The sequence below is a fragment of the Emys orbicularis genome, chromosome 1 (genome assembly GCF_028017835.1).
Source record: "Emys orbicularis isolate rEmyOrb1 chromosome 1, rEmyOrb1.hap1, whole genome shotgun sequence".
Lineage (NCBI taxonomy): Eukaryota > Metazoa > Chordata > Testudines > Emydidae > Emys > Emys orbicularis.
In genome coordinates this window covers 65,717,243-65,745,045 of record NC_088683.1, presented here as the reverse complement: position 1 = coordinate 65,745,045, position 27,803 = coordinate 65,717,243, and the positions used below count along the sequence as shown (strand labels likewise).

The 27,803-nt window shown below is 41.2% G+C and overlaps 1 protein-coding gene across 1 annotated transcript in view; it reads right to left on the bottom strand.

Annotated features, from left to right (window-relative positions):
* Positions 1-1,098: 1,098 nt before the first annotated feature.
* Positions 1,099-27,803, bottom strand: part of TBK1 (TANK binding kinase 1) — a 54,068-nt gene continuing 27,363 nt past the window's right edge. The window contains exons 8-21 of the mRNA XM_065414668.1: positions 24,102-24,281; positions 20,821-21,017; positions 20,112-20,170; positions 18,027-18,118; positions 17,348-17,449; positions 10,997-11,072; positions 7,379-7,500; positions 7,195-7,271; positions 6,816-6,855; positions 4,523-4,624; positions 4,336-4,432; positions 2,938-3,044; positions 2,356-2,427; positions 1,099-1,150 (exon numbers count right to left, since the gene is read on the bottom strand). Coding sequence (XP_065270740.1) covers positions 1,099-1,150; positions 2,356-2,427; positions 2,938-3,044; positions 4,336-4,432; positions 4,523-4,624; positions 6,816-6,855; positions 7,195-7,271; positions 7,379-7,500; positions 10,997-11,072; positions 17,348-17,449; positions 18,027-18,118; positions 20,112-20,170; positions 20,821-21,017; positions 24,102-24,281 — 1,375 coding nt within the window. The remainder of the gene's footprint in view (positions 1,151-2,355; positions 2,428-2,937; positions 3,045-4,335; positions 4,433-4,522; positions 4,625-6,815; positions 6,856-7,194; positions 7,272-7,378; positions 7,501-10,996; positions 11,073-17,347; positions 17,450-18,026; positions 18,119-20,111; positions 20,171-20,820; positions 21,018-24,101; positions 24,282-27,803) is intronic.

Sequence of the window (27,803 nt, the reverse complement as noted above, 5' to 3'; positions counted from 1 at the left end):
GGGCTGAGTTGTGCAGTGTTGGAGGTGCAGGGTTGGGCTCCTTTGTATTTGGGGTTGGGCTGGGTGCAGTTACTGGTTTTGAATGTGCTAACTTTTCTATTTAGTAGCTGTTTTTGGTTTAAAATAATTTTTGTTAGATGCCAGAAGCCTCCAGTATGGGGTACCACAGATGTAAGAAAGTATTACTCTATTTTCCCTCCCAAGTTTAACATCTTATTAGTCATAAGCCGTGACATTGTACTTTGTTGATTTTGGTCTCTGAGAATTACATTTTTTTAAATAGTTATTTTGCTGATGTTAAAAGCATTGAAGCAAGACGGAAAATGGTTTATGGACTCCAACACTAAACTCCCATAATACTTAGCCAAATGATTATCATGGAGAACATGGCACCCAACATGGACAGGACTAAAAACCTTGTGAATTTATTTTCTGACACACAAGTGGACTATTAACTTGGTAGACAAGGGGAAAGAAACGTATCTCCTCTCTTTGTCCTAAGTGCATGCTGTTCACATTGAATTACAGAAGCAAAGACAAGATCAAATGGTCTTCATTCAAGTACTGTAGCTGATGATGAGTCATTGACTAGGTTCTGAAATAACACACTGGTATTAAGGGGAGCCCAGGCACCCTTTAAAGTAGTGGTACCCCGCTCTGTGCCCCCAACCATTCTTCCACACCCCCCTAAGTTTGGGAACCACTGCTTTAAAAACTATTCATAACTTCTCTGAATGCAGGCTAGTTCAAGCCACAAGTTCCCTTTCAAGAAACAAAAGTAAATCATGACCCGAAAGTCAACATTCCATGAATGTGTATATAGCATTATGCTTGCCGTAATCATTTGCCAGAGAGTTCCTTAAAGGGATAAAATGTATAACCATCTCAGAAAACTTAACAGTAATTCTATTTTAACATTAACAAAAAAGACTGTTATAATTGTTATATTTACAGTATATACATATTTACATACTTTTGTTAAATACTAGAGTTGCAGAAAAAAATTGCTGTACAGAATGGTTTTTCTGCATTTAAATGCCCCTTATAGCGTTTTTTTTTCTGTGAAAAATGAACAGTCCTTTCATGCTCCTTTGTTGACTAGATACAGTCTACATTCCGTAGGCCACCATCCACAATCAAAGCACCAAATCTAAAGTGAAAGAAACATTTTATTCTTAGCTGATTAAAATTGATTTAATACACAATAAATTAACCCTTACTCTAGAATAAAATTAAAATGTGTTTCTTTTTTGAGTTCATTTAACTATAACTTAATTATGTTCTTTCATCCCTCTTGCCATACCCCAACACACATTTATTTCTTAAAATAGTAAATAGTATTCTTGGAGACGCATCAAGAGTGTGCAACAGGATACTGCATGATCTAAGCATAGGACTGAGAACCAGGAACAAGTGAGTTCTTAGCCCACTGCTACCATTGACTCACTAATTCACTAGGAAGCCTTAGGCAGATCATAACACCTGTGTAGCACTATCTACACTAGGAAATGGACCCATTACTAATAGCTGCCATCTGCAATGGATACCCCTGAACCAGTGAATGAAAATTATTTGACTGCTAGCATAGACAGAACAGAATCATTTTCGGTGCCATTAAAGAAAGCATTGTTTCAACATGGTTGAGAACAGGGGTTCTCAACCTGGGGGTAGGGACCCCTCAGGGGGTTGCAAGGTCATTACATGGGGGGTCGCGAGCTGTAAAGCTCCACCCTAAACCCCGCTTACCTCCAGCATTTATAATGGTGTTAAATATATTAAACAATATGTTTAACTTATTAGGGGGGTTGCATTCAGAGGCTTGTGATGTGAAAGGAGTCACCAGTAAAAAAAAGTTTTAGACCCACTGTTATAGAAAGTATGAGTGACTTTTTTTCAGTCCTATTTCATTACAGCTAATGCTAAAACTGCAGAATGACTAACACAGATTGGTATCATTCCATAGTTATTAAACTTAAAGTGATATCTGAAAATTAAAGAAGTTTAGATAAGAGCCTGTGGATCACTGCAAGAAATACTGTGTAAATCCAGCATTCACCACTCTGAGCAACAGTTATTTTCGTTAAGAGGCCCTAGGTAATTTCAGCTCTCTTGGTGCTTTTACCTGCATCACAAATTGACTTCCACAGTAATGGAACAAATAGCATTGTTTTCAAATAAAGACAACAACTGTGGCCAAATCAGCTTGAAACATGTCTCAGAGCAACAATTTGGAAACAGGTATCTATACTGCAGTTGTCCAAGAGATAAAATTTCCCATTTTCTTGGTCACTGGATCCATTAACTTCCATACCAACTTATAACACCCCCCACCAAAAAGTAAAAATTACTATTTGCCTTTCTAAAATGTGGTTATTCTCAGCTAGTTCTTTAACAACACCTTCCATTTCCTCCTTCAGTTTCTTCATACTGTATAATAAAAAGCAAAAGAAAGGTCTTCAGTGATTATAAACAGTTTTATCCATTGCATGCCAGTTTTAATGTTACATTCATTATGAAATAAATGTGTCAAAATGGTATAATAGAAACAGTTTCTCTAATAATAAAATTGGAAGAAAAAATATTCTGAAGATGCCCAAACATTAGAGTGACTCATCACAATGAAGTTTCCAGTAACTTGCAATCGTGTACAAAATAAAGGAGAAGCATATTAGGTTGGCTTGAGAACAAAATCTGACAAAAGTGATCAATGGAAACAGTGAATGGTATGATTTTTCCCTCATGCCCATAAGTACATTAGCATTCAGAAATACCGGTTTGTTTTTGTAACAGACAGAAAATGCCCGACCTTTATGCAGTAGCCACTTAACTGCTTTAAAAATGGAAAGGCAAGTTAAGTCAACAATAAAAACACACATTTTCTCTAATTCCTCTATAGAAAGCATGTGAAAGTATTACAATTATCCATCTAATTCTTACCCAAGAGTCATTTCCACTAAAGTGTTTGAACTTGGATAGATTGGATTCATTGTATGTTTGATCCCAGTGGAAGCTGCAAACGTTTTCTGTCGCAGAGCTTCTTGTAACTGCAATAAATAAATAAGGTAAGTAAGTAACATGATCACAGGCCAACAAACTGCCATGTGCATTTCAATGTCCACTTTCAAATCCCTCCTTGAAATATTCCCCTACCAAAGCCATGACAATGGTTAGGCAGCTGTGTGTGGCCTATCATGCTGAGTAGTATTGACTCATTGTGCTCTCCCCTGTCTGTCTGTTGTATTCTCTCATCTTACACTTTGTAAGCTCTCTGGAACAGAGACAATCCCTGTTGTATGTTTGTCCAGTGCCTAGCATAAAAGGGATCTGATCCATGACTGGGGCCCCTAGGCACAAGTAACATTATTAATAAATATAGTAATTACCCTGCTCCTCTCAGACTTTTGCTCAGGGAGATCAGCTGGATTTTCCCCTTTTTTTACACTTGTGTTTTTTTAAGTCATTTTGTTGTACGAACATATGTTTATTTGCCCTCAGACTTCTTTCTGTATTTGGGGACATTGTATAATGAAGACTAATACATATAATGTTTGACACATCTTTAATGAATGGTTAGATTCTGCAGAAAAAAGCAAGATATACACTTTCATGCCTCTGATTTTTCCCCAGGAACCTGGTTTTGAACTGATTCTGGTGGCTCTGAATAGATTTGCACTCCAAATGGCAACTGTCAGAATGCTAAAAAATTCAATAATTCCTGCCTCATGGCAGAGATTTTAACAGTTTCTTCCAATTTTATATTGTTCCTAAAGTATGGTTTTACTCTGAAGAATGACTGTAGAAATGGCATTGCGGGGTTTCATTATCTTGTTCTTCAGGCACAAGACTGGGACACAAGAATCCTGGTTTAACTCTGCCACAGAGTGAGAGAGACCTTAAGCAAGTCTCTGTGCCTCAATTCCCTATCTACAAAATGGGGATAATACTTCTCAACCTCAGAAGAGGGTTATGAAGATAAATTCATTAATGTTCAGGATGCTCAGATATTATGGTGATGGGAGCCACATAGAAAAGATTGATATGGAATCACTGAAAAACATCTAAAGTTGCTCAGTTTTTTTTTAAACTGCTGATCATGTAAACTCAGTCAGACTCTGAACTCTGAATCAGGTGGAGTTCTATCCAACTCACACATCACCAGCAATACAGCTTCTACAGGCCAAACTATTACATCTGTGCAGCCCTATTACTGTCAATAGGTTTGCATAGGTGTAAGTGGAACTTGGTAAACTATCCTGTTGATGATGATGAGGGAAATGGAATAGAATCCTTTGCTCACTCAGTCTAAAAACTGGACATAATTTAGGACCAGTATACCTCATTTATATAGTCCTGGTATTTGGCTACCTCTTCTTCAATATCAAAACACTGGCTGGTGAGCGTCAGTAACTGTTTCCTTAAATGAAGCATCTTTCTGGAAGCAAAAAAAAAATTATTTTAAAAAGGCAATCAGCAAAATCATGGTGCTGTCACAATGTTGAACTCTAATGAATCAGTCTCTTGCCTCATCCAGTCCTCTGCCTTGTCCAAAAATGTCTCATACTTGCTGACACATTCATCTTTGAACAGAGATATGGCTTTTGTGGCATGTAAATTCAGCTTCTGCCTGCAATACAGAAATAATCAACAGAATATTGTTATATCACTTGCAGGACTTCATTCCCCAAATTATTTTTTTAAAGCTTTGAGGCATAAGAGGTATATATGAAGATTTAAAATGTCTTAAAAAATACTTTATCCAACTTATTTTGTGTGCTACTATAATGTGTTTATACTGGATGAACTGCCAGGTTATATTTCAAAATTAATTTCCAAGATGTTCCAATTTCAAAATGTCCCATTTGAGGCAAAAATTTGGCTAGTTTTAACTATTATTTACAAACTATTGTGACAAAGCTCTGTCCTTGTCTCGGTGGGTCCCACGTTTCCTGGTGGATTTCACTAGCCTCAGAGGCTCACTGTGACCCTCCATGTAGCCCTTCTCTCTCTAGAGGCAAGGGTCACAGCCTACTGAGCCATTTTCATCATAAGCCAGTAAGGGAGGTGAGGAAAAGCTACCCTCCCTTGCACAGTCTCTGTTGTCTCCCAGTCTCAGAGATTAATCAGGGCAAAGAGGGGGAGCCCGGACCCACCCTCTACTCCAGGCTCCAGCCCAGGGACCCTAATAGTATCAGCTATGGTAGCTGATTTTTTAGAAACAGGATGCATACAATTCCCTGGGCCACTTCTCCACAGCAGTCCCCACTTCCTCAAGATCCACTTCACCCTTACCTCAGGGCCTCCTTCCTTGTGCCTGATATAGTTTGTACTGCTCAGTCTCTCCAACAGCACAACTTCCTCCTACAGCTCCTGACACACACGTACCTCAGACTAACTGGGAGGCTTTTAGCTAGTTCCAGCCAGCCCTTGATTGGCTTCAGGTGTCCCAATCAACCACTATCTCCACTGCTTTCTAGAAGGATCTTAATTGGCCCCAGGTGTCTTGATTAACCTGGAGCAACTGCCATTTGGTTACCATGGTACCAGGGATTTGTTTAGCCTGGGGCTAACATACCTGTTCCTCACTACTTTACTATAGCCATCTGGCCTTGCCCCGTCACACTATGCATTCATACTACTTTTTCCATTTGAAATTTGAAACCTTGATTATATTTAAGGAAAGGAAATGATGGATAGAAAGGACAGAGGAGCTTATTATAATTAATTATTTGTATTACCATAGTGCCTAGCAGCATCAGTCATGGACCATGACTCCACTGTGCTAGGCACTGTACTAACAGAACAAAAAGACAGACCCATACCGTAATAAGCTTACAGTCTAAGCATAAGACAAGAGGTGGATACAGATGGGCAAAGAAGGAGGACACAGTCAGACAATATTGGTCAGCTTGATAGGCAGTGGTCTCAGCACTAACCATGCTTGTGTGTGTGAACTAGGAAGTGGAATCATGGGATGTGAAATTTTGAAAGACTGCAACTCCATGTCAGCTTTTAGGCTTTTACTGAATAAAGTCTTGAATGATGGCTAGTTGGTACTCTTACCTGTATGGTTTATATATGGACAAAGTACCTGATTTCTCATTAATCTCACACAACTGTCATCCACACAGGAAGCAGCTGAAATGAACACTGCTCACTTGCCTACCCAGTGATAAAGTGCTACAATTAAGACTGGAGTGGCCAGCCAGTAATTCTGCTGCCACCAAAAAGACCAAAGATCTAGGAGCTGAGTTCTCAGACCACCAGCACTGAAGTCACTGCAGTCGCAGAACAGAAAGCAATACTTTATGCCATCCTCTAGCAATTTCTTTTTGGGAGTGTATGGAGTAAAATGAGATGTGCTCAGGATCCCAAGTGACACTTGGAGACTCCAAAGGGAAAACACTGGAGCTCCACTGGTAATAGCAAAGGCAGAACACTTTAGGGAAAGACATTCCTTAAAAGTAACAAATTGGAAAGGAGGCAGGAATTACAAAAGGTCTACTTTTATACAAAGTATTTTACATAAACGTGCACTCGGACATATATATGCCCTCAGACAAAAACCAAGTGATTAACATCCACATTTCAAGGTATATAAAGTTACCCCATCTCTAGGAAGCAGATAATTATGATTAATAAATATGCATAAAATCTCTCATCATGCTTGACAGAAATTAAAAGAAAGAAAGTTGCTGTTCGAAAGAGCTTATAATCTATATCAAACAAAGAGGAACCAGCAGGAAAGGTAACCGCCAAAGATTTGTCAGGGACCTTAGCACAAGTAATATTTTTTTTAATGTAATTTTAACACTTACTTGTCAAATTTGTGGATTTGTTCCTCATTATAAGGAAGTCCTAGTATCAGAGGAAATCAAAGATATTACTGATTTAATTCTATTGATTTAGCCATCATCCTACAGAATTGTTTGTTTCCTGTCTGGGTAAGTGTTAGGTAGCAAGCATGGACATTTAGTTTTTTCAATGCAGATGTTTAAATTTATAAAACCAAAATTGTGGTTCACTTATTCCCTCAGATTCTTTTCCTAACTGTTGCCTACAGAGCACTGAGAATATATTCACTGTTGTTGGCCATCTCTCCCCATCACAATTAAAAATATCTGAACAGACTTAAGGCTGACTTGTCCTTTATACTTTTAATTATTCTTAATGTATAATAAAAATAAAATTACTTACTACGTTCTGCTTTGTCTTTCTTGAACTGATAATAAATATCTGTGATAGAACTCAGCAATACTTGTAGCTTTTCTGGACTAGAAGGGGGTGAGGGTGGGTGGAAACAAAAGGTTAATTATAATGAACGTAGGTCAGTCCAGAAATCATAATATGTTCAAGCAATGAATGTGAAGTTGTCACTTACTTTCTGTCTCTGGGATGTGTGCCTTCCTGATTTGCCCAGGTATCACTCAGCAATCCACCAGGAGACAGTTTATTTTCAGTGTCCTGAAGACTGGTCTCTATTGTTCCCCGAGAGCTAGAAAGCTGCTTAAGAACAACAGTTTCACCACTACCATTGCCAAAAATCACAAGTTATCTTGCACTTGAGATGGGATTCAGTGCATTTTCACTTTATTATAGTTATAATTAATAATAATAATAATAATAATACCACCACCACCTAGTCCTCACTTGACTAATTGTCTCCAACCATAGGAATATGCCTAGACAACTTATGAAGTATTTAGCAGCTCAAATGTTCACTTTAAGAACATACAAAACATGGCATTATTAGGAAAAGTCTTCTTTGGAATTAATATTTCTGCTAATTAACATTTATTTTCTCAATAAATAGTATCTTCTCTTTGTCTCTCTCTTTCACCGGTCTTCATGCTTTTTCTCCTATGCTGCCCAATCCTGGAACTTCCTCCCTGCTTCAGTGCATCAAACTCTTTCTCCATGAAGCCTCCTAACACCAACCTTCAACCATATAAATGCTGCAACCAACCCATTACAAAAGACAAGAAAAATAAAGTAAGATAGTCTTCCTCTAGATCTCCCAATGCATTTCGTGTTGTTTATTCACACTGTTAGCGCTACAGAAACAATACTGCTTGAAGATAGCAAGCTGGCTTTTGTTTTGGCTTGCATATCAAAAAACTATTAACTGAATTCTTATTGCATGATCTTTATTTTGTTGAGGTGCAATCCAGAAAGAACTCAGACTGACTTTCAGATTCCAGGTTGAGCATAGCTGGCAGCTAAATATACACACACACACACACACATTTATATATATTATATATAACGAATATATATATTCGTTCATAAGCCGATTTTTTTTAGTAAAAAAGGGAAGCATCAGAGAAGGGGGTTGGCTTATGAACAGGTAGGACACAGCCCCTCCCCCCAACAGAGGGGGTAAGGAGAGGCAGCACAACCAGCAAAGCCAGAAGGGAAGAGGAAGGGCCAGAGTCTCTCCGCTTCTGGCCACGCTGCTCTCCCCCCAGCCTCCAAAGCAGCTGCAGCTCCAGGGCTGGTAGGGTGTGGCTGCGCCGCCCGTGCCTGCCGGAGCACGCTGCAGCCATGCTGCCCGGTCTGGCCCGCCGGAGTAGGCTGCAGCTGTGGTGCCCAGCCTGCTGGAGCAGCTCCAGCCAGGCCAGAGACATCCTCCCCTGGGCCGCCCCAGCTAAGGTGGGAAGGGATGGGAGGGAAGAGCGTGGGGGTACCAGGATAGGGGTGCGGTCATGTGGTGGGTGGTCACAAGGGTTATTCCCCTGACCCCCAGCTTTCCCCCCCCCCAAATTTCCCCATCAGTTGCTGTCCCAGCCCATCAGGGTAAGCAGCTGGCGGGCCAGGACACTTGGGGGAGGGATAGCTCAGTGGTTTGAGTATTGGCCTGCTAAACCCAGGGTTGTGAGTTCAATCTTTGAGGGGGCCGTTTAGGGATCTGGGGCAAAAATCTGTCTGGGGATTGGTCCTGCTTTGAACAGGGGGTTGGACTAGATGATCTCCTGAGGTCCCTTCCAACCCTGATATTCCATGATTCTACTTAGGTTTGCCTCCCTGCCTGCAGACACTCAAGGTAAACAAACCGTCTCGGGCAACCAGCGGCTTATCCTGATGGCCCGGGAGCCAAAGTTTGCCGACCCCTGAATTATAGGGTCTGCTTATGAATGGGTCATAAAAATTTCCATTTTTACTTATCCATCTTGGGGGCGGTCAGCTTATAAATGAACCGGCTTATGATCGAGTATACACACACACACACACTTTTAAACAGAGGAGATCTGAAGTCACTGAGAAACATCAAACATGGAACTCCACAATGTCATAAAAAATAACTTTCTAACCACATGACCTACCTAAAAAAACAAAACAACAACACCACCTTTCCATGATATTTGCCCAGGTGAATGTATTAATGTGCCTACCATTTTACTTTAATATTCTCTGTTTCTGCAATTTGCTAATAAAATCAGTTTTTATTTCATGACAACTGGGTTCAGGAGACCAATAGTGGCAGAGAATCAACAAAGAGCCCATCAGAGACGCCATCAATATATCACCCTGAGTATGAGATTCTTGGCATGGTGGAGATGTAATCGCCATCCCCAAGATGAGCCACAAGGGGGAGATAGTGTGGGCACAGGGACAGCTAAAATCTGGTAGGGCACTAGATAGGATTATATGCCATACTAGCTCTTTCTGTGAGAAGCTCAAACCTTCACTTTCTCTACATCCCACAAGAATATTCCTGGTCTGTTTTGTATCTGACAATTAAAACTATTCTATAGTTTTTCATTCTCCTATTTACATAGCCTATTGAAGAGGAACAACTTTGCTATACTACTATCCTGGGACAAATATTAAATTCTCCATTATTTAATATTTTTAAATTTCCTTTTCTAATTTAAAACTCTGCAGATTTCAAAGGACATGGTAGTGATAGGATTCATACACATTTTACAAAGTATGTGAAGAACTTTGGGATCCTTCCAAATGAAATGCAAAATAAGCACATTTAGATTTTTTTAAAGCTTTGTGCTAAGATTATTTTTCTGAGTGTCTGATAACTGGGATGACTCCTTCAGTGGACACATTGCTCTTTCCACTAGAATGTGCGTGGGAGAGGTTTTGGGGTGCCGGAGCTGGGCAGAGGTCACCTCGGACAGCTCCCTGCAAGCAGCAACATGTCCCTGCTGCTCCTAGGCGGAGGCACAGCCAGGCAGCTCTGTGCGCTGCCTCCACCTGCAGGCGCCGCCCCCGCAACTCTGATTGGCCACAGTCCCCAGCCAATGGGAGCTGCGGAGCCAGCACTCAGGGTGGGGCAGGGGCAGCGCATGGAACCCCCGTGGTTGTTCCTCTGCCTAGGAGCGTTGACCGCAGAGCTGCTTGGCCGCACCTCCACCTAGGAACAGCAGGGGCAACTTCCCGCAAGTGGCGCTATGTCCCTGTTGCTCCTAGGCAGAGTTGCGGCCAAGCAGCTCTGCGGTCAATGCTCCTAGGCAGAGGAACCACCACGGGGGTTCCATGCGCTGCCCCTGCCCCACCGTGAGCGCTGGCTCCGCTGCTCCCATTGGCTGGGGACTGCGGCCAATTGGAGTTGCGGGGATGGCGCCTGCAGGTGGAGGCAGCGTGCAGAGCCACCTGGCCGCGCCTCCGCCTAGGAGCAGCAGGGACATGGCACCACTTGTGGGGAGTCGCCTGAGGTGAACACCACTCAGATCCGACACTCTGAAAGCCCCAACTCCCCCGTCCTGAGCCCCCTCCCACACCCAAACTCTCTCCTAGAGCCCATGCCCTATACCCCCTCCCGAAATGCCGGTTTATAGAGCTTTCCGGTTGGTAAAGTGTTTAGAAAATAACCGCATCACATTTTTTGTATGCTAAGAAACTCTCAGAAGAAGAGGAAAGCTGCTAAGAAAATCTAGAGGTTTTCCTTTGTAGAAAGCATCTTTCAAAACTGCACCTTTGGACTTTTATGCAGATACACTCAATATTTTGAGGAGAACTTCTTATTACAATATTAGACACTTACAAGCAATAGTTTAGTATGTATCTCTGAAATTTCATCCATTTCTGTTTCCAAGTGGATCTGCATCAGATTCTTGTATCTGTCAATAAAAATGTAATTCAGTTAAAAACATGACTGCTGTTCATACTTTTGTATTAAATAAACAAAGAACATGTTTTGGAGATCATTTTGTTCCCAGAACTGAAAAAAAGAAGTTAATACAATTGTCTACCCTGTCCTAACAAAAGTTAGAAAGTTAAAAAAAAATCCACCAAAATTATGTTTAACTTTGAGAAGCAATCAATTTAAAAGCTTCCCTAAACAACAAACAAAACATTAGTTCAGTAACAGACTCTTGCCCCTTCATTCCATATTTTCACTGAACCGTAAAAAAGTTTTAAACTACTTGCATTCCTAGCATTCCTGCTTTTCACTCATTACTTGTGTTCTATAGAAGGCTGAAATGTCTGATATAATCACTTCAATCTATTTTTGAAATGTACCCCTTAAAAATAGTCAAACACATCAAGCGCCAGTTCTCCGACGACCATGGAAACATCTTGGAAAACCTGGGTTATAACCAAATATTATACGTAGGGCTGGTAGCACTGCCTATTAAGGTTACCCAACCAATTCCCATTATAAGACCCTGTTTTCAATTGCTTATAGCTTTGCTAAACTTTAACACTTTGGGCTGAAATTTTCAATGCCAGGTGATTGCCTCAGACTGAATTTTTTCAGAAAGATTCAGCCAAAATGATTCTGCTGTGTCCAAGAATGAGGATAGGAAAAAACACATTGTTTGCCTGTGTTAAAAAATTCTGGTGACTTTTTTGGGGGGGGGGGGAGCACTTGCATCACCATACTTTGGAGCTGAGGATTTGAAATTTGGCATTGAGGTGGCCTTTGTATCAGGGATATGCCTTTTGCTTCCCCTGTGAAAATCTGCTCAAATTTGACCAAGTTATAAGCCTTTGAAAAATTGTAGTTTTCATTTGCTCAGTAAAGCAGCAAATGTGATTTGCAGCTCATATAGACATACCTACCCTACCTGTACTCTAGTTAGCTTGCTAAAAAGAGAACTGAGGATGCCATAGTGCAGGTTTCAGTGTAGGCTGCACAAACCTACCCAGTCCCACTGGGTACATACTCGCTTGTGCAGCCGTGCTGTGGCGTCCTCACTTCTATTTTTAGCGAGCTAGCTAGAGTACAGCAAGCATGGGTCCGTCTACATTAGCTACCAATCATACCTGCAGCTGCAGTGTATACAAACCCTTAGAGTTTAACAGCTAAAATCTCCAAACATTCTGTCCACACTGAGCTTGCTCCAGCTCGGGGCTGAGCAGTACTTTTCCTGAAGTTACAGCTCTGGTTGCTGTGCTCCGTGGAGGGACCAGACACTAGACATAAAAACAGGAAGATTGTCTCTCCCGTTCTCAAAATGCACCCCCTACTGGGTCCAGTCAGTGTGGTAGAGGAAGTTGCCTGATTTGAATACAGAGAGTACAAGAGGCAGCCCAGCAATGGGAGTAAAGATGGGACAAGGAATCTGGGGATGCAGACTGGGACTGTAGGCTGGTGGTGGTGGTGGGGGGGTGTTGGAGGGAAACTGGGACTAGAAATTGGGGGGAGCGACTGGGACAGGTTGGGCAAAGAGACCAGTGGATGGGGGGAGGGGGAAACGTGGCAGCAGGAGAGACAGATATAATAAGCCAGGGTGTAGGGGTAAAACTGGGACCGGCTGGACAAAGACTGGGATAAGGAGCTGGAGTAGGTAGGGACATTGAGATTGAAGCCTGGGGAGAGAGAACAGGACTGGGGAATGTGGAGCTTTGGCCGGGGAGGAGGAGAAGGGCAACAGATCAGACAAGGAGAAGGGAAGAGACTAGAACTGGGATGAAAAATCTGAGGACTAGAGACCGTCACTTGCTACGTAAGGAGAATAGGGCTGGGATGAGAAAGAGACAGGACTCTGACAGGGACAGGTTGGGTGGGATGGGGCAAATGTGGTCATGCTCCAGGGGAATGGGCAGAAAAGTCTGTATCCGCTAGAACACACTCCTCTGCAGAGCCTGGAATGGAACCCCAAACACCCGAGTCTCACCATTCCTCTGCTCTCAGCAAATATCTGTGAAACCCATGGGAAAAGCGTTTCATCCCCCCTTAGTGCGGGTCCACATAGAGGATAACAATGTACTACTGCTATCAGTTAGGCCCAGATGCTCAAAAGGAGTTAGGTGCCTATGTCCCTATTACAGGCAGCTAAAACCTGGGTTTGGTACCATTGCAACGCACAAACCCCCCCTGCCAAACCCTGCAGGTGTCTACACTCGCTCTGCGCCTAAATTTTTGCACTAAAAGTTCCCTAAGTGCCTACATTTCTGCCTCTGAGCATGCACACAGCTTACTCCTGGGGGAATTCTGCATCACTGTGTGTGTGCATATTTCATGTACCACGCATATTTTTAATTTTTTTTTGCAGAAAATAGCTTCAACTGAAAAGTTGCTGCAGTTCCACCTTTTGCCCACCAGAAGGTGCTGTGGCGCTAGAACACAGCAACCGCTCCTGGCAAGCCCCAGCTATGATGGGAAGAGAAAGAGCCTGCCTTCTTCACAGTGCCTGTCAGGCCAGGTCGGGAGACAGACAGTGGTGGGGCTGCTGGGAGGTCAGACAGGGCTCATAAGGGCTAGTGGGGGACGACAGACTGAGGCAGGTGCTGAATGGGAGCGGAGGCACAGGGCCACATAGGCAGAGGGTGTAGAGCTACAGGGGGATGGCTGAATGAGAGCACAACGACACATTGGGACAGGGGCACATGTGCCTGACTGAATGGGAGAGGCTAAGGGTCAGGCAGAGTTAGCATGGGGACGCTCCCTAACAATCCCTCCCCGCCCCCCAAAAACACCTGTTCCATACTTTTCCCATGCATACCCAACAACCCTTCAAGTTCATACCCAGGCTCCTTCCCATCAATTACTTCCCTCTCCCTCAGCTCCTCCGTTACCCCTGACTCCCCCAAGTCTTTGCACTGCTTCTGAGAGGTGCGGGAAATATGGTTCTGTACTGTAGTTTAAATGAATTATTACTCAGAGTTCTGTATTAATATGCCTAGTAAGGAATCTATTTGTCAAAAAACATTTCCTGAATTTTTTTATCATCTTTATTGTTACAGACATACTTGCTGACAGGTATTTTGAAATAAATTACTAAAATAATTGAAACTGGTGTGATTATATTGTATTATTTTGACAAATAAAATACGCAGAATTTTAAAATATTGTGTGCAGAATTTTAAATATTTTGGTGCAGAATTGCCCCAAGAGTAACAGCTGCATCTCCAAAGGTGTCTTGTCACATATCTCCTAACTAAGTCACACAGTGATTGACAAACAGGGAGAAAGATAGGCGTTCAACCACCTATATCACATACAGAGTCCAAATGAAACGAGAGCAAGTGACAGAAAATGCACATAGAAGAATGAGAATGACTGTCTAGTGTGGTGGTGAACACACTCACCCAATGCGTGGGAGACCCAGGATCCAGTTCCCCTGCTCCAATGACTAATTATTTATCCAGAGTACAACAACTTCAATAGGAGAGAATGAGGGCACTCCACATGAGACTATCCCATCACCCAATGGTTAGAGCTCTCACCTGAGAGGTGGGAAATCCCTGATCAAGTCTTCCTCCCAACCTGGTAGAGAGGGGGCAATTGAACCTGGGTCTCCCACATCCCAGGTGAGTGCTCTAACTATTGGTCTAAAATTTAGAAGGTGGGCACCACCACCGGAAACAGCTCCTTGCTAAAACAGCGTAAGGCATCTAACTCTAAAGAGAGTACCCGACTTCCGAATCGCAAACAGGCATCTATCTCCATGAGAGGAGCAGGGTTTAGCACATACCCCTCTCATCAGCATCTCCCACTGGCTATCTTAGGCGCCACCATGTCTAGTGTGGTGGCTTTTGCTAATTGCAGTCTAAGGTAGAGCCCTGCAGCGGGACTGGGATCCCATGGGTCCTGCAAGATCCGCTGCCATAATAGCAGGAGCGGGTAAAATGTAGTTTGTTGTGGGCAGGATCGGATTTGGGGGGGGGGGGGTGACAGACTGTGGTAATTGTGGGAAAATACTAAATCTCTCATCAGTTTGTCATAAATAGAATTTCAGCAATGTAAAGCAAGTTTTTCTCTTTTTTAAAAATAAAGGTTTTAATACTTAAATTTAAGTGGGGTCTAGAAAGAGATTTGATGTCTATTATCACAAGAGTTTAAGTATTTTTATATGGTTTAAGCAACATTTGTTTTATTCTTTTAGTGGTAAAAATTGTGTTTGAATTCTGTTTATATATTGCTGGTGGGAGCGGGATAAAATTGCAAGAAACAATGCAGGAGCGGGTGGGAGTGGGTATTGCAGGGTGGGATAAGAGTGGGATTAAAAAAAAATAGTCCTGCGCAGGGCTCTAGTCTAAGACACCTATTTCTTACCATTCATTGTAAAGGAACTTATGCTAAGGCTTTGAGAATCAGAGTGATTTTTCCAGGTATCTAACTTCTTTGAGCATTCAGCCCTCACTCCTTTAACTCAAGCAGCGGAGGTCTGTGTGGTGAATCTAAAGGTGTCAATGTGATACTACAAGATGCAATTTTCTGTTTTTCAGTTTGATTTTTTTTAAATTAAGGAAATCATGCAAAAATCAGTACATTAAAATAATATTTTTAAAGTTGCAAAGACAAGCACTCAAAAATTAGGCAATGCCAGAATTAAGGCTGCCTGGGCAACCTTAATTTGACCCTGTGTGTGTATACATTATGATACATACAGGTTTTAATTGCATGATCACATATTGTTGACTTATAGCAAACATATATATGAGGTATTAAGTATACATATTAAGCATTAATATAGCAGATATGTAGCCCAAATTAGCCTGTGCATTTGTTATAATCCTGTTCACTTATCCCATAACACTTTGTATCCCATAACACTTTCCATTAGCAGAAGAAAGCTTTGGCTTAAGTAGGTAGTAAAATCATATAATTGTTTCCTCATAGCAACAGTAAGAGAGTTACCCTCACAAATCTATTTATCCTGGTACAAGCCTAGGAGGTGTCTTCACACCCCTTAGTACCTGGAATGCATGTGCTCAGAACAATGCTAAGGGTGCATCATGACCTGGAATGTATGGGTTCGGAACAATAGATAAAGGGGTACACCACAGTACCAGAAATAAACAAGGTAAAAAGCTGATTAATTGAATCCAGTTTCAGGTGATGCATATACCTTTTACTGGTAAAGAGGTAGGGTATAAAAAGATGGCTTTAGGGACCCAATTTCAAGGAGCACACCTTCTGCATAAGGTGAACGTAATACTGCTGCACGGGACTGCTCTCAGGAGATTGGTATTGTGCAGAACCCTTTTTCTGTACTATATTAATAAACCCAACTGAATTGGTTATTTGGTCTCTTGAGTATATTTCATAACGAAATAACAAACCAAAGTGTGGTCAGACAATCGACTATACAAATTATTAACACATACTATAATTTTCATAGGACCCTGCCTCCTTCAGTGTACAGGACGAACCTGTTCTAGGGATGAATCAGGGTTGTATAGTGAAGAAGACTATTGTCTGTAGTATCCCAGCTTCTTCTGCAGCAGACTTTGAAGGGTGTGTAGTGAACGAGACAGGAGATTGCAGGAAGAGAAAGATGGTGTCATGGTAAAGGCATGCAACCTCAAGTGTGCATGCACAGGCAATCTTAACTCTGGCATTTCCTAAATTGTGAATGCTTGACTTTGCAACCTTAATAATGTTCTTTTAATGTAGTTTTTTGTTTGTGTCATATTTATAGAAATATTAAAGGCAATCATGTATTACAATGTTAAAATCCACTCTCTGCAGTAGGGAGCCCAGGTTTTTAACAACCTGCTTTCATTACACTTTTATTCATCTTTAAAATCATATGCAGGGCAAGCTTACTGCTTTAGCCACAACCATATGACTGAACTCCTAGATTATTTGTCCTACCCTTTACTGTAGCTCCCTAAGCCATCAAGAGAACTCAGGCAGGGAGGGGGGAAGGAGAGAAGAGTAATACACACTACTCAATAGTTACTCTCCTTTCCACTAAATTAAGGAGCAGCATTCAGTGAGGTCCAAGACCACTCCTGACCTCACTTGGTGCTAGGCTACTGCCATTGGTGAAACAATTGTAATTAAAAAGTAATAACCTTTTTTGTGTGCAGACACATGGTAAATAAAGTTATCTTTAAATACAGCTGTCACTAAGAAGAAAAAACTACAAAGTCAGCCAGTTTCCACTGGCAGTGCAATGTATTTACTTCCAAAGAACAATACAGTGTTTCTACTCACATTTTCCCAGCTATCTCAATGTTCCTGTTGCAGAAATCCAGCTTGATGATAACCTCTGTCTTTTTGTGCACTGTTTCATTGTAGTCTTCCTTGATTATTTCACTGGAAAGAATAGCACCAGTCTATCAAAAAAAAAGTTTTCACTTCCTTCTTATCACATATCTTTGCCTACAGTAATCATTGCTGGTAATGAAGAGTAATATCGCTAAGATTTTACATACTATTGTCATATAAAATTTTATTCCAATGTTCTGGCAGACATTACTTCAGTAATAGTTTAGTAGCTAGAGAGATCTTTCACAATCCTATTAACAACATGAACTACCAAAATCATTATTTAAAATTTTGAAATTCATTAATTATTTGTCCTTGCTGGATCATATGTTCCGACACTATACTTAAATTAAAATTATCCAAACTTCTGTAGGAGCAGATTAAATTAAATAACATGGATACCTAGGATCTAGTGTTCAGAAAGTGGGTCTTCAGAGTTTCCCCTGATGAGGGAGGAGGAAACATTTGAGAGACTGTGAAAGTCTACTCATACTCATGGTCGAGGGGAAGGAAGAAAGCTTCAGAAGTCATTGGAAGCCCACAAAATTATGCAATGTGTGAACGACCAGAACAAGTCTTGGTAAAGAAACCATGCCCAGCAAAATTCAATCAATCAATCACTTACATTAACCATCGTATTCCTTTTCGCATTAATTCCTGGTAAAGCAGCAAAGCATTGGCAACTCTACAGGCATAGCATACAACACCTGTTACTGCCTGACAGAGAAATAAACAATATCAGTACTAATTCAGTGCTCACAACACTGTAGTTTGTTTCAAGTCAATGGATCACAAGAAAGCAACATTGATTAATATTAGAAGAAATTAGAACATGAAGATGGTAACAAAAAAATGGGGTAACTTTGCCCATAAATTAGTGTGTACGGGGGGAATAGTTAAAGCAAAGATGAGTTTTTCATTACACTGAAATTTCATGGTCTTTGTTAGGCATGAAAATAAGTCTGTCATAATCAAAGTTATACCACATACTCTTGATGTTCAGATTTAAATTTCTGGAAAGTTACAAGTAAATGTGTTCAGTAGTGTATAAGAATGTAAAGAATTTTTAAAAAAATAATACATTTTCAAAATTGTAGGGCTGCGGTCCCATTTTTTGGCATCCACCCAATTCTGCTTATAAACTTTGTTTTAACACTTGGAATTCTAGGTAGATGTACGTCTAAACAAAATCTCAAGCAGAAGCTAGTTTAACTTTTATTTTAATTAAAAGTTATTGATATTATTACTCATAGCTTACTACTTATGCCATGGACTATGATGAGTACTTTGAAAGACTTTAGGAGGCCTATAGGGAGAAATACTTATCACTTTTGCACACTTTGGGAGATGCACATGAACAGAGTTCTTCACAGGGGCACAAATTTTGCAGCTACCATATAAGTGACTCAGTGAAGTCAACAGTAGATTGACACTACAGCTACAGAATAAGGCCTGAAAGTGGACTCTCTACTACTTTTCTCCTATGGAGTTCTGTCAGGCAGGGGAGATTCAGAAACCCTGTAGGAAAGAAACATCAGAGATTTCACTCTTTTGCAGAGTCCCTGAGACTCTGCTGCAGAGTTCGGGAAAGGAACTTCTTATTTCTCTCCTGCTTAGCATCACAGGGGAAGACAGTCTCAGATCTGCTTCTCTTCTAACCTTAGAAGGTCTCCTATGCACATAACTCAATATGAAATTTTATGCACAAATATTTATTAAGTTAATTTTTGTTTTTAATACTTATTTTTTAAATAAAAATCAGAACTTTTCAGATTAAAAACTTATTTATCAGAAAGTTGTCTAACCTGTAGGGTATTTTTAAAAAAATCTTTTTTTTATAAGGCTAGATGATTTTCTGCAATAACCTTGACTTCCAAATATTTTTATTTTGTCTAGGATAACAGACCATGAAAGACCACCAGTTAATTGATTTTTTACCCTTTAAATAAATATTCATCTACCTTTAACTATGCACTGTACAGTATTGTATATTATAGCAAATGTTTCTTCTGAAGGGGGGGGGTTAGGAAAACATTTTCTTTCACTGTAAATGAACTCAACTTGTATAAATCCATTAGACATATAAACCTACTATAAACAGTGGTTTTCAACCTGTGGTCTGAAGACCTTTGGGGGTCCGCAGATGGTTTATGATTTTCAAAAGGGTCCGCAACTCCATTTGAAATATTTAGGAGTTGACAAATGAAAAAAGGTTGAAACCCACTGTAGTATAATAAATCTTAATTCAGCCCTTTCTCAGGAAAAACTCCCATTGATTTCAATGCAAGTTTTGCTTGAGCAATGATTTGGGGATTTGGTCCTTAATTTCTTCAGCACTGACTTTCCCCTCAGGAAAATCACAAACCAGGAAAATGCAGATGAGGAATAATAATGCACAGCACTTATAGAATGCTTTTTGCCTTCAAAGCATTTTACAATAATTTGCCACTTAAAACTGATAGTTTAATCTAAACCTAAGGTACTAATTGAGAGAAAGAGTGAATATATATATATCTATATATCTATATGTCATTTGATATCCTCTCTCTCTCTCACAAACACACACACACACAAACACATATATATAAAAGCAAAACCCATTAAAAAAGATCAACAAGATGGCTGGTATTATATATCAATTCAACATTAGGTAGCTTTAGTTTATTTGAGATAGCAATTTAATTCTAGTTCTAGTTAAATAAATACTCACTTTAGCCATACTGGCATCACTGTCCAAGTCATACCGCTGATGTACTTTAGGAAGTGAAACTGAAACATAAGAGATGGACTTTTATTTTATATTTCATATGTAATAAATCTGTAATACATTAGTGAATACACAATATACATTTTGGTTTACAAACATTTCTTTTGTGTGTTCAGTGAAACATCAAATTTAATACGAACTGCTTCTGTTAACAGACTAGAAAGACTAATCAGAGTTCAAGAACACTTGAATTTCCAGATATTACTGGAAATTAGAAGAAGATTAGTTAAGAGTGCTATTTTATAAAATTCCTTTCAACTTATTTAAATATTGTGGTTCACAAAAGGATTTTAGAATTCTATGCACATTACTAAATCCTACCTATATTAATGCTCAGGGACCAGGACTTTTAAAAAAATTATCTAAAATTAGATTTTAAATCCATATTTAAGCATCAAAATAAGTGGCCTGATTTTTTTGAGTACTGAGCACCCAACAGCATCTTCTGATGTCAATGGGAAGTGATGGACACTCCACACTTAGAAAAATCCGGCCTGTTTAGGTGCCTAAATATGGACAAACTCTTGATCCAAGTTTTTAATATATTTATCAGAGGCCAGAAATATTCAGTAATCAAACCTATTTTCAAAGAACATTTATAAGCAGCCTAATCTTGTTTATTTAAGAACAGGCAGAAAAGACTTTAACATACTTTCTTCATAGATTAATCCTACGATGTTCACAGCCTCTCTGCTTACTATAATTATAGGATTTTCTTCAGTGGTTTTGGGAAAATGTTGTGCCAATCTTCCAGGCTCTAGTACTAAACGGCGGCCTTCATATATCAGTTCTTGGTTCTGAGAAGTTATTTTTGTCTGTTTGTAGACCAATTCATGAAATATGGCAGCTCTGTAAGAAAAACATTACACTTAGGAAACAACCAGATCAAATTCACTAAAATGCAACAGGATGCAAACAATTCATAATTTTTTTTTTAAACATACCTTTTATATTGGTTTTGTTCCTATATAAATTATTAGATTTATACAATAATAAACAGTGCGCAGCCTAGCTAAGGCACTGGGAAGTCCTGCATAAATTACAAAAATAAAATTAAATTGCCTGCAGAACACCAAACTCCTCTCCACACATCGGATTTCTCTCAAAGGCCCATCTCTGCAACAGCCTGCATAAATAGATATGTTTTGAAGGGCAACAGAATAGGGTGACTTTGGACCCAGTGCGGGAAGCCTAACCCAGAGCTTGGATCCTCTCACAGAGAACACTCTACTTTCAGCCCCTCTCTTAAATTGACAGGGAGTCAGCTCTACTGATCGCAAGTGTGGCAGTATGGCACACGGAGAGAGGCAGTGTCTCAAGAAGCAAAGTCACAGAACATTTAGGGCTTTTATATATCAAACTCAGCACCTTAAATGCTGGGGATCTTGGCGGACCACTTAATGATCTTTCCAAATACTGTTTGTACTGTTAGCTAACTATTGTAAAGCACTTTGGATAAGAGCACTTCATTAAAAAAATGTAAAAAACGTTGGGGTGTGGGGTCTGGCTAGGACTTAGGATGCGGGAGGGGGCTCAGGGCTGGGGGTGCAGGGTCTGGGAGGGAGTTAGGGTGCAGGAGCAGGCTGGGGGTTGGGGTGCAGGGTCTGGCCAGGAGTTAGGGTGAGGGAGGGGGCTCAGGGTTGGGGCAGGAGGTTGGGGCGTGGAGCGCTTACCTGGGGCAGCTCCTGTTTGGTGTAAGGGGTGCAGGTGGGAATGTAGGGGGGGGGTGCAGGAGCTCCTGTTTGGTGCTCAGTGTGGGGGTGGGGATATGGGGGAGTGCAGGAGTCAGGGTGTGACGTTATTGATATAATCTGGGACCATACAGAACATGGTTGCAACCAAAGTCCTGTAGTGGCACCAAAGCTTGTATAAAGGGGGTCAAATGAAGTGTCTAAGACAAGGTTATGGTTTGCTGGTTATGATTATGCTGTCTATATGTGTGTATCAATTTTGTAGTTGAAGTTATGAATATTGGCTCTATACTGTCTGTATTTCAAACTTATGCTATGCTCCTGGGAGACATCCCAGACAAGTTGGTGTGAGCTCTGCCTAGCCTGCTTGATGGCCCATTAAGGACCATCAGCTATACAATTGACCCATTGAGAGAAGGCAAATACCCCTTGCAAGTCAGCAAAGTATGCAGGGACTGGCCCATGTGACTCCAAACTCCATTTTGCTGTAATTTTCCACAGTAAGGACAAAGAGGTGTTCTTACATCTGGAAAAGACTATAAAAGGTTGATGCCTCTCCTCCATCTTGTCTTCAATCCTGCTTCTTACCTCTGGAGGGACTTTGCTACAAACTGAAGCTCTGAACAAAGGACTGAGGACCCATCCCAGCTGGGGATGTACTCCAGAGACTTGATTTTGAACCTGCAGTTTATTTCATCACTGCTACAAGCCTGAACCAAGAACTTTGCCATTACTGTATGTAATTGATTCCATTTAACCAATTCTAGCTCTCATCTATATCTTTTTTCCTTTTATGAATAAACCTTTAGATTTTAGATTCTAAAGGATTGGCAACAGCGTGATTTGTGGGTAAGATCTGATTTATATATTGACCTGGGTCTGGGGCTTGATCCTTTGGGATCAGGAGAACCTTTTTTCTTTTAATGGGGTATTGGTTTTCATAACCATTTGTCCCCATAGCGAGTGGCACTGGTGGTGATACTGGGAAACTGGAGTGTCTAAGGGAATTGCTTGTGTGACTTGTGGTTAGCCAATGGGGTGAGACCAAAGTCCTCTTTGTCTGGCTGGTTTGGTTTGCCTTAGAGGTGGAAAAACCCCAGCCTAGGGCTGTAACTGCCCTGTTTTAAGAGATTTGTCCTGAATTGGCACTCTCAGTTGGGTCCCGCCAGAACCGCATCATTACACAGGGCATGGGGTGTGGGGGGTGCAGGAGTCAGGGCATGGTGTGTGGAGGTGTGGGCTGAGGTCGTGGGGGTGCTCCCAGCCCCATGTCCTGAGCGGCTCACGGCAGGGGGTTGGGGGGGTGTATGTGTAGGGGAGTGCAGGGGCCCCGCCTTTGCTCCACCCTGCCCCAATTCCACCCCCTTCCCCAAGGCCCCGCCCCTACCTCTTCTCCACCTCCTCCCCCGAGCACGCTGCAGCTCCGCTCCTCCCCCTCCCTTCCAGAGCGCCAGCAATCAGCTGTTCGGTGGCAGGGGAAGCGCTGGGAGGGGAAGGGGGAGGGGTTGGAACGCGGCACACTCACGGGAAGAGGGGGGGAGGGGGGAGCTTGGGTGCTGGTGGGTGCGGCTGGAGCCTACCCTGCAGCAGAAGCCCCAGGAGCCAGCAGGACCAAGCTTCTGCCCCCGCAGGAGAGAGCGGTGGGCGGAGAAGAGCTAGCGGGGCCTTACTGCAGCCCAAGCAGAGTGGGTTGGGCCGGGGCCCCTTTGGAGCCTGGGCCTGGCGCCATGGTAAACCCAGTACTGAGTAGAGGGGTGATGTATGTGTAATATGATGCTGTAAATGTGGTGTATAGATCTCTAAAGGTGGTGGGGAAAGCAATGTAAATAAACTACATGGTGGTGAATAACAATTGAAAGTCTCCAAGTAGTCTGTGTAGACACAGCAGAAGACAGGAGCGGGACCTTGCCCTGTCACAATTTCTTTGAGAACATAGTACTTGGGCTCTGTTGCCAAAGGGTGAATCACAGAGAAAAAGAAAGGGACAAACCAATAAGAGGCCAGAACAAAAAGATAACGTACACCTACACACACACACACACACACACACACACACACAGTGCTTGACATAGGAGGGCCGTACAAGCTTGCAGCACACCACATCATCATACATTTCTCTTGCCCCCAACCAGATAACTGTCAAGGAATGGCTACTGAATCTGTCATACTGATGTGATCTGAAGTCACAGCATTATTTGCCTGGATAAGACAGAAGTAGTGAAAATATGGAAAGAATGCTTACGTATTATAGCTGTGAATATAAACTTTGTGTAAGGTCATTTGCTGTAGTGAAAAGACATGAATTATTCTTCGGTAGAGCATGTCATTGGTCTCTGCAAAAAACTGGTCAAATCCCCAGCATTTTTCCTGATCTGCTTCAAGAATGTTTGCAAGAACAGGCGTGAGCAGTACTTGCAGGCCCCTGTGGATACACAAAAAAGAGACACCACAAGTTGGAATGTTTCTCATTCTGACATTATATAAGATCTCCCTATTGGACAGATCACAAGTAGGACATTTTTGTGCTTTGAGAAATTCTACAAACTTCCTTTCCTTTACTGTTTGACAGTTTCTGTTCAACAACATTGCCCAGTGTTTTTCCTGAATAGGGACAGTACATACCATAATCACTTTTTCGAAATTTGAGTACCAAATATTTTACCTTTGTAATTTGGCAAATATTGAATCCTAATTTCATCATGAAGGCAGGGATAGGGGCAAGAAGCACTCAAAGAAATGGTCTTAAGTAAACAGGATGAAATTCAATAAGGACAAATGCAAAGTACTCCACTTAGGAAGGAACAATCAGTTACACACATACAAAATGCAAATGACTGCCTCGAAAGGAGTACTGCGGAAAGGGATCTGGGGGTCAGAGTGGATTACAATCTAAATGAGTCAGCAGTGTAGCACTTTTGCAAAAAAAGCAAACATTATTTTGGGACGTATTAGCAGGAGTGTTGTAAGCAAGACGCAAGTAGTAATTCTTTTGCTCTACTTCGTGCTGATTAGGCTTCAACTGGAGTATTGTGTCCAGTTGTGGAGGCCACATTTCAGGAAAGATGTGGACAAACTGTGATATGTGATACGATTTAGTTGGGGTTGCTCTTACTTTGAGCAGGGGATTGGACTAGATGACCTCCTGAGGTCTCTTCCAGCTCTAATTTTCTATGATTCTAAATTGGAGAAAGTCCAGTGAAGAGCAACAAAAATGATTAAAGGTCTAGAAAATATTACCCTATGAGGGACGATTGAAAAAACTGGGTTTGTTTAGTCTGCAGAAGAGAAGACAGAAGGGGGACATGATAACAGTTTTCAAATACATAAAAGGTTGTTACCAGGAGGAGGGAGAAAAAATATTCTCCTTAACCTCTGAGGATAGGACAAGAAAAAATGGGCTTAAATTGCAGCAAGGGTAGTTTAGGTTGGTCCGGGTAAGGATAAAAAGGGTAAAAAAACAAGGGTGATAGGAGTCTACTACAGACCACGAAACCAGGAAGAAGAGGTGGATGAGGTTTTTTTTAAACAACTAACAAACTCATCCAAAGCACAGGACTTGGTGGTGATGGGAGACTTCAACTACCCAGACATCTGTTGGAAAAATAACACAGCAGGGCACAGATTATCCAACAAGTTCTTGGAATGTATTGAAGACAATTTTTTATTTTGGAAGGTGGAGAAAGCTACTGAGGGGAGGCTGTTCTAGATTTGATTTTGACAAACAGAGAAGAACTGGTTGAGAATTTGAAAGTGGAAGGCAACTTGGGTGAAAGTGATCATGAAATGGTAGAGTTCATGATTCTATGGAATAGTAGGAGGGAGAACAGCACAATAAAGACAATGGATTTCAAGAAGGCAGACTTTAGCAAACTCAGGGAGTTGGTAGGTAAAATTCCATGGGAAGCAAGTCTAAGAGGAAAAACAATTGAAGACAGTTGGCAGTTTTTCAGAGAGACATTATTAAGGCCAAAGAGCAAACTATCCCATTGCATAGGAAAGATAGGAAGTATGGCAAAAGACCACCCTGGCTTAACCAGGAGATTTTCAATGATCTAAAACTCAAAAAAGAGTCCTACAAAAAGTGACAGGTTTCAGAGTAGCAGCCGTGTTAGTCTGTATCGGCAAAAAGAACAGAAGTAATTGTGGCACCTTAGAGACTAACAAATTTATTTTAGCATAAGCTTTCGTGGGCTACAAAAAGTGGAAACTCGGTCAAATTACAAAGGATAAATATAAACAAATTACACAAGTATGTAGGGACAAAATTAGAAAAGCCAAAGCACAAAACGAGATCAAACTAGCTAGGGACATAAAAGGAAACAAGAAAACATTCTACAAATACATTAGAAGCAAGAGGAAGACCAATGACAGAGTAGGCCCATTACTCAATGAGGGGGGAAAGACAACAACAGAAAATGTGGAAATGGCAGAGGTGTTTAATGACTTCTTTGTTTCGGTTTTCACCAAGAAGGTTGGTGGCGATTGGATGTCTAACATAGTGAATGCCAGTGAAAATGAGGTAGGTAGTATCAAAGTCTAAAATAGGGAAAGAACCAGTCAAAAATTACTTAGACAAGTTAGATGTCTTCAAATCACCAGGGCCTGATGAAATGCATCCTAGAATACTCAAGGAGCTGACTGAGGAGATATCTGAGCCATTAGCAATTACCTTTGAAAAGTCATGGAAGACAGGAGACATTCCAGAAGACTGGAAAAGGGCAAATATAGTGCTCAATCTATAAAAAGGGAAATAAGGACAACCTGGGGAATTACAGACCAGCCAGCTTAACTTCTGTACCCGGAAAGATAATGGAGCAAATAATTAAGCAATCAATTTGCAAACACCTAGAAGATAATAAGGTGATAAATAACAGTCAGCATGGATTTGTCAAGAACAAATCGTGTCAAACCAACCTGACAGCTTTCTCTGACAGGGTAACAAGCCTTGTGGATAGGAGGAAAGCGGTAGATGTGGTATATCTTGACTTTAGTAAGGCTTTTGATACTGTCTCGCATGACCTTCTCATAAACAAAATGGGAAAATCCAACCTAGATGGAGCTAGTATAAGGTAGGTGCATAACCGGTTGGAAAATCGTTCCCAGAGAGTAGTTATCAGTGGTTCACAGTCATGCTGGAAGGGCATAACGAGTGGGGTCCCGCAGGGATTGGTTCTGGGTGCAGTTCTGTTCAATATCTTCATCAATGATTTAGATAATGGCAAAGAGAGTACACTTATAAAGTTTGCGGACGATACCAAGCTGGGAGGGGTTGCAAGTGCTTTGGAGGATAGGATTAAAATTCAAAATGATCTGGACAAACTGGAGAAATGGTCTGAAGTAAATAGGATTATATTTAATAAGGACAAATGCAAAGTACTCCACTTAGGAAGGAACTATCAGTTACACACATACCAAACTGGGAAAGGACTGTCTAGGAAGGAGTACTGTGGAAAGGGATCTGGGGGTATTAGTGGATCACAAGCTAAATATGAGTCAACAGTGTAATGCTTTTGCAAAAAAAGCAAACATCATTCTGGGATGTATTAGCAGGAGTATTGTAAGCAAGACACGAAAAGTGATTCTTCCGCTCTACTCCGCGCTGATTAGGCCTCAACTGGAGTATTGTGTCCAGTTCTGGGTGCCACATTTCAGGAAAGATATGGACAAACTGGAGAAAGTCCAGAGAAGAGCAACAAAAATGATTAAAGGTCTAGAAAACACGACCTATGAGGGAAGATTAAAAAAATTAGGTTTGCTTAGTCTGGAGAAGAGAAGACTGAGAAACATGATAACAGTTTTCAAGTACATAAAAGGTTGTTACAAGGAGGAGGGAGAAAAATTGTTGTTCTTAACCTCTGAGGATCGGACAAGAAGCAATGGGCTTAAATTGCAGCAAGAGCGGTTTAGGTTGGACATTAGGAAAAACTTCCTAACTGTCAGAGTG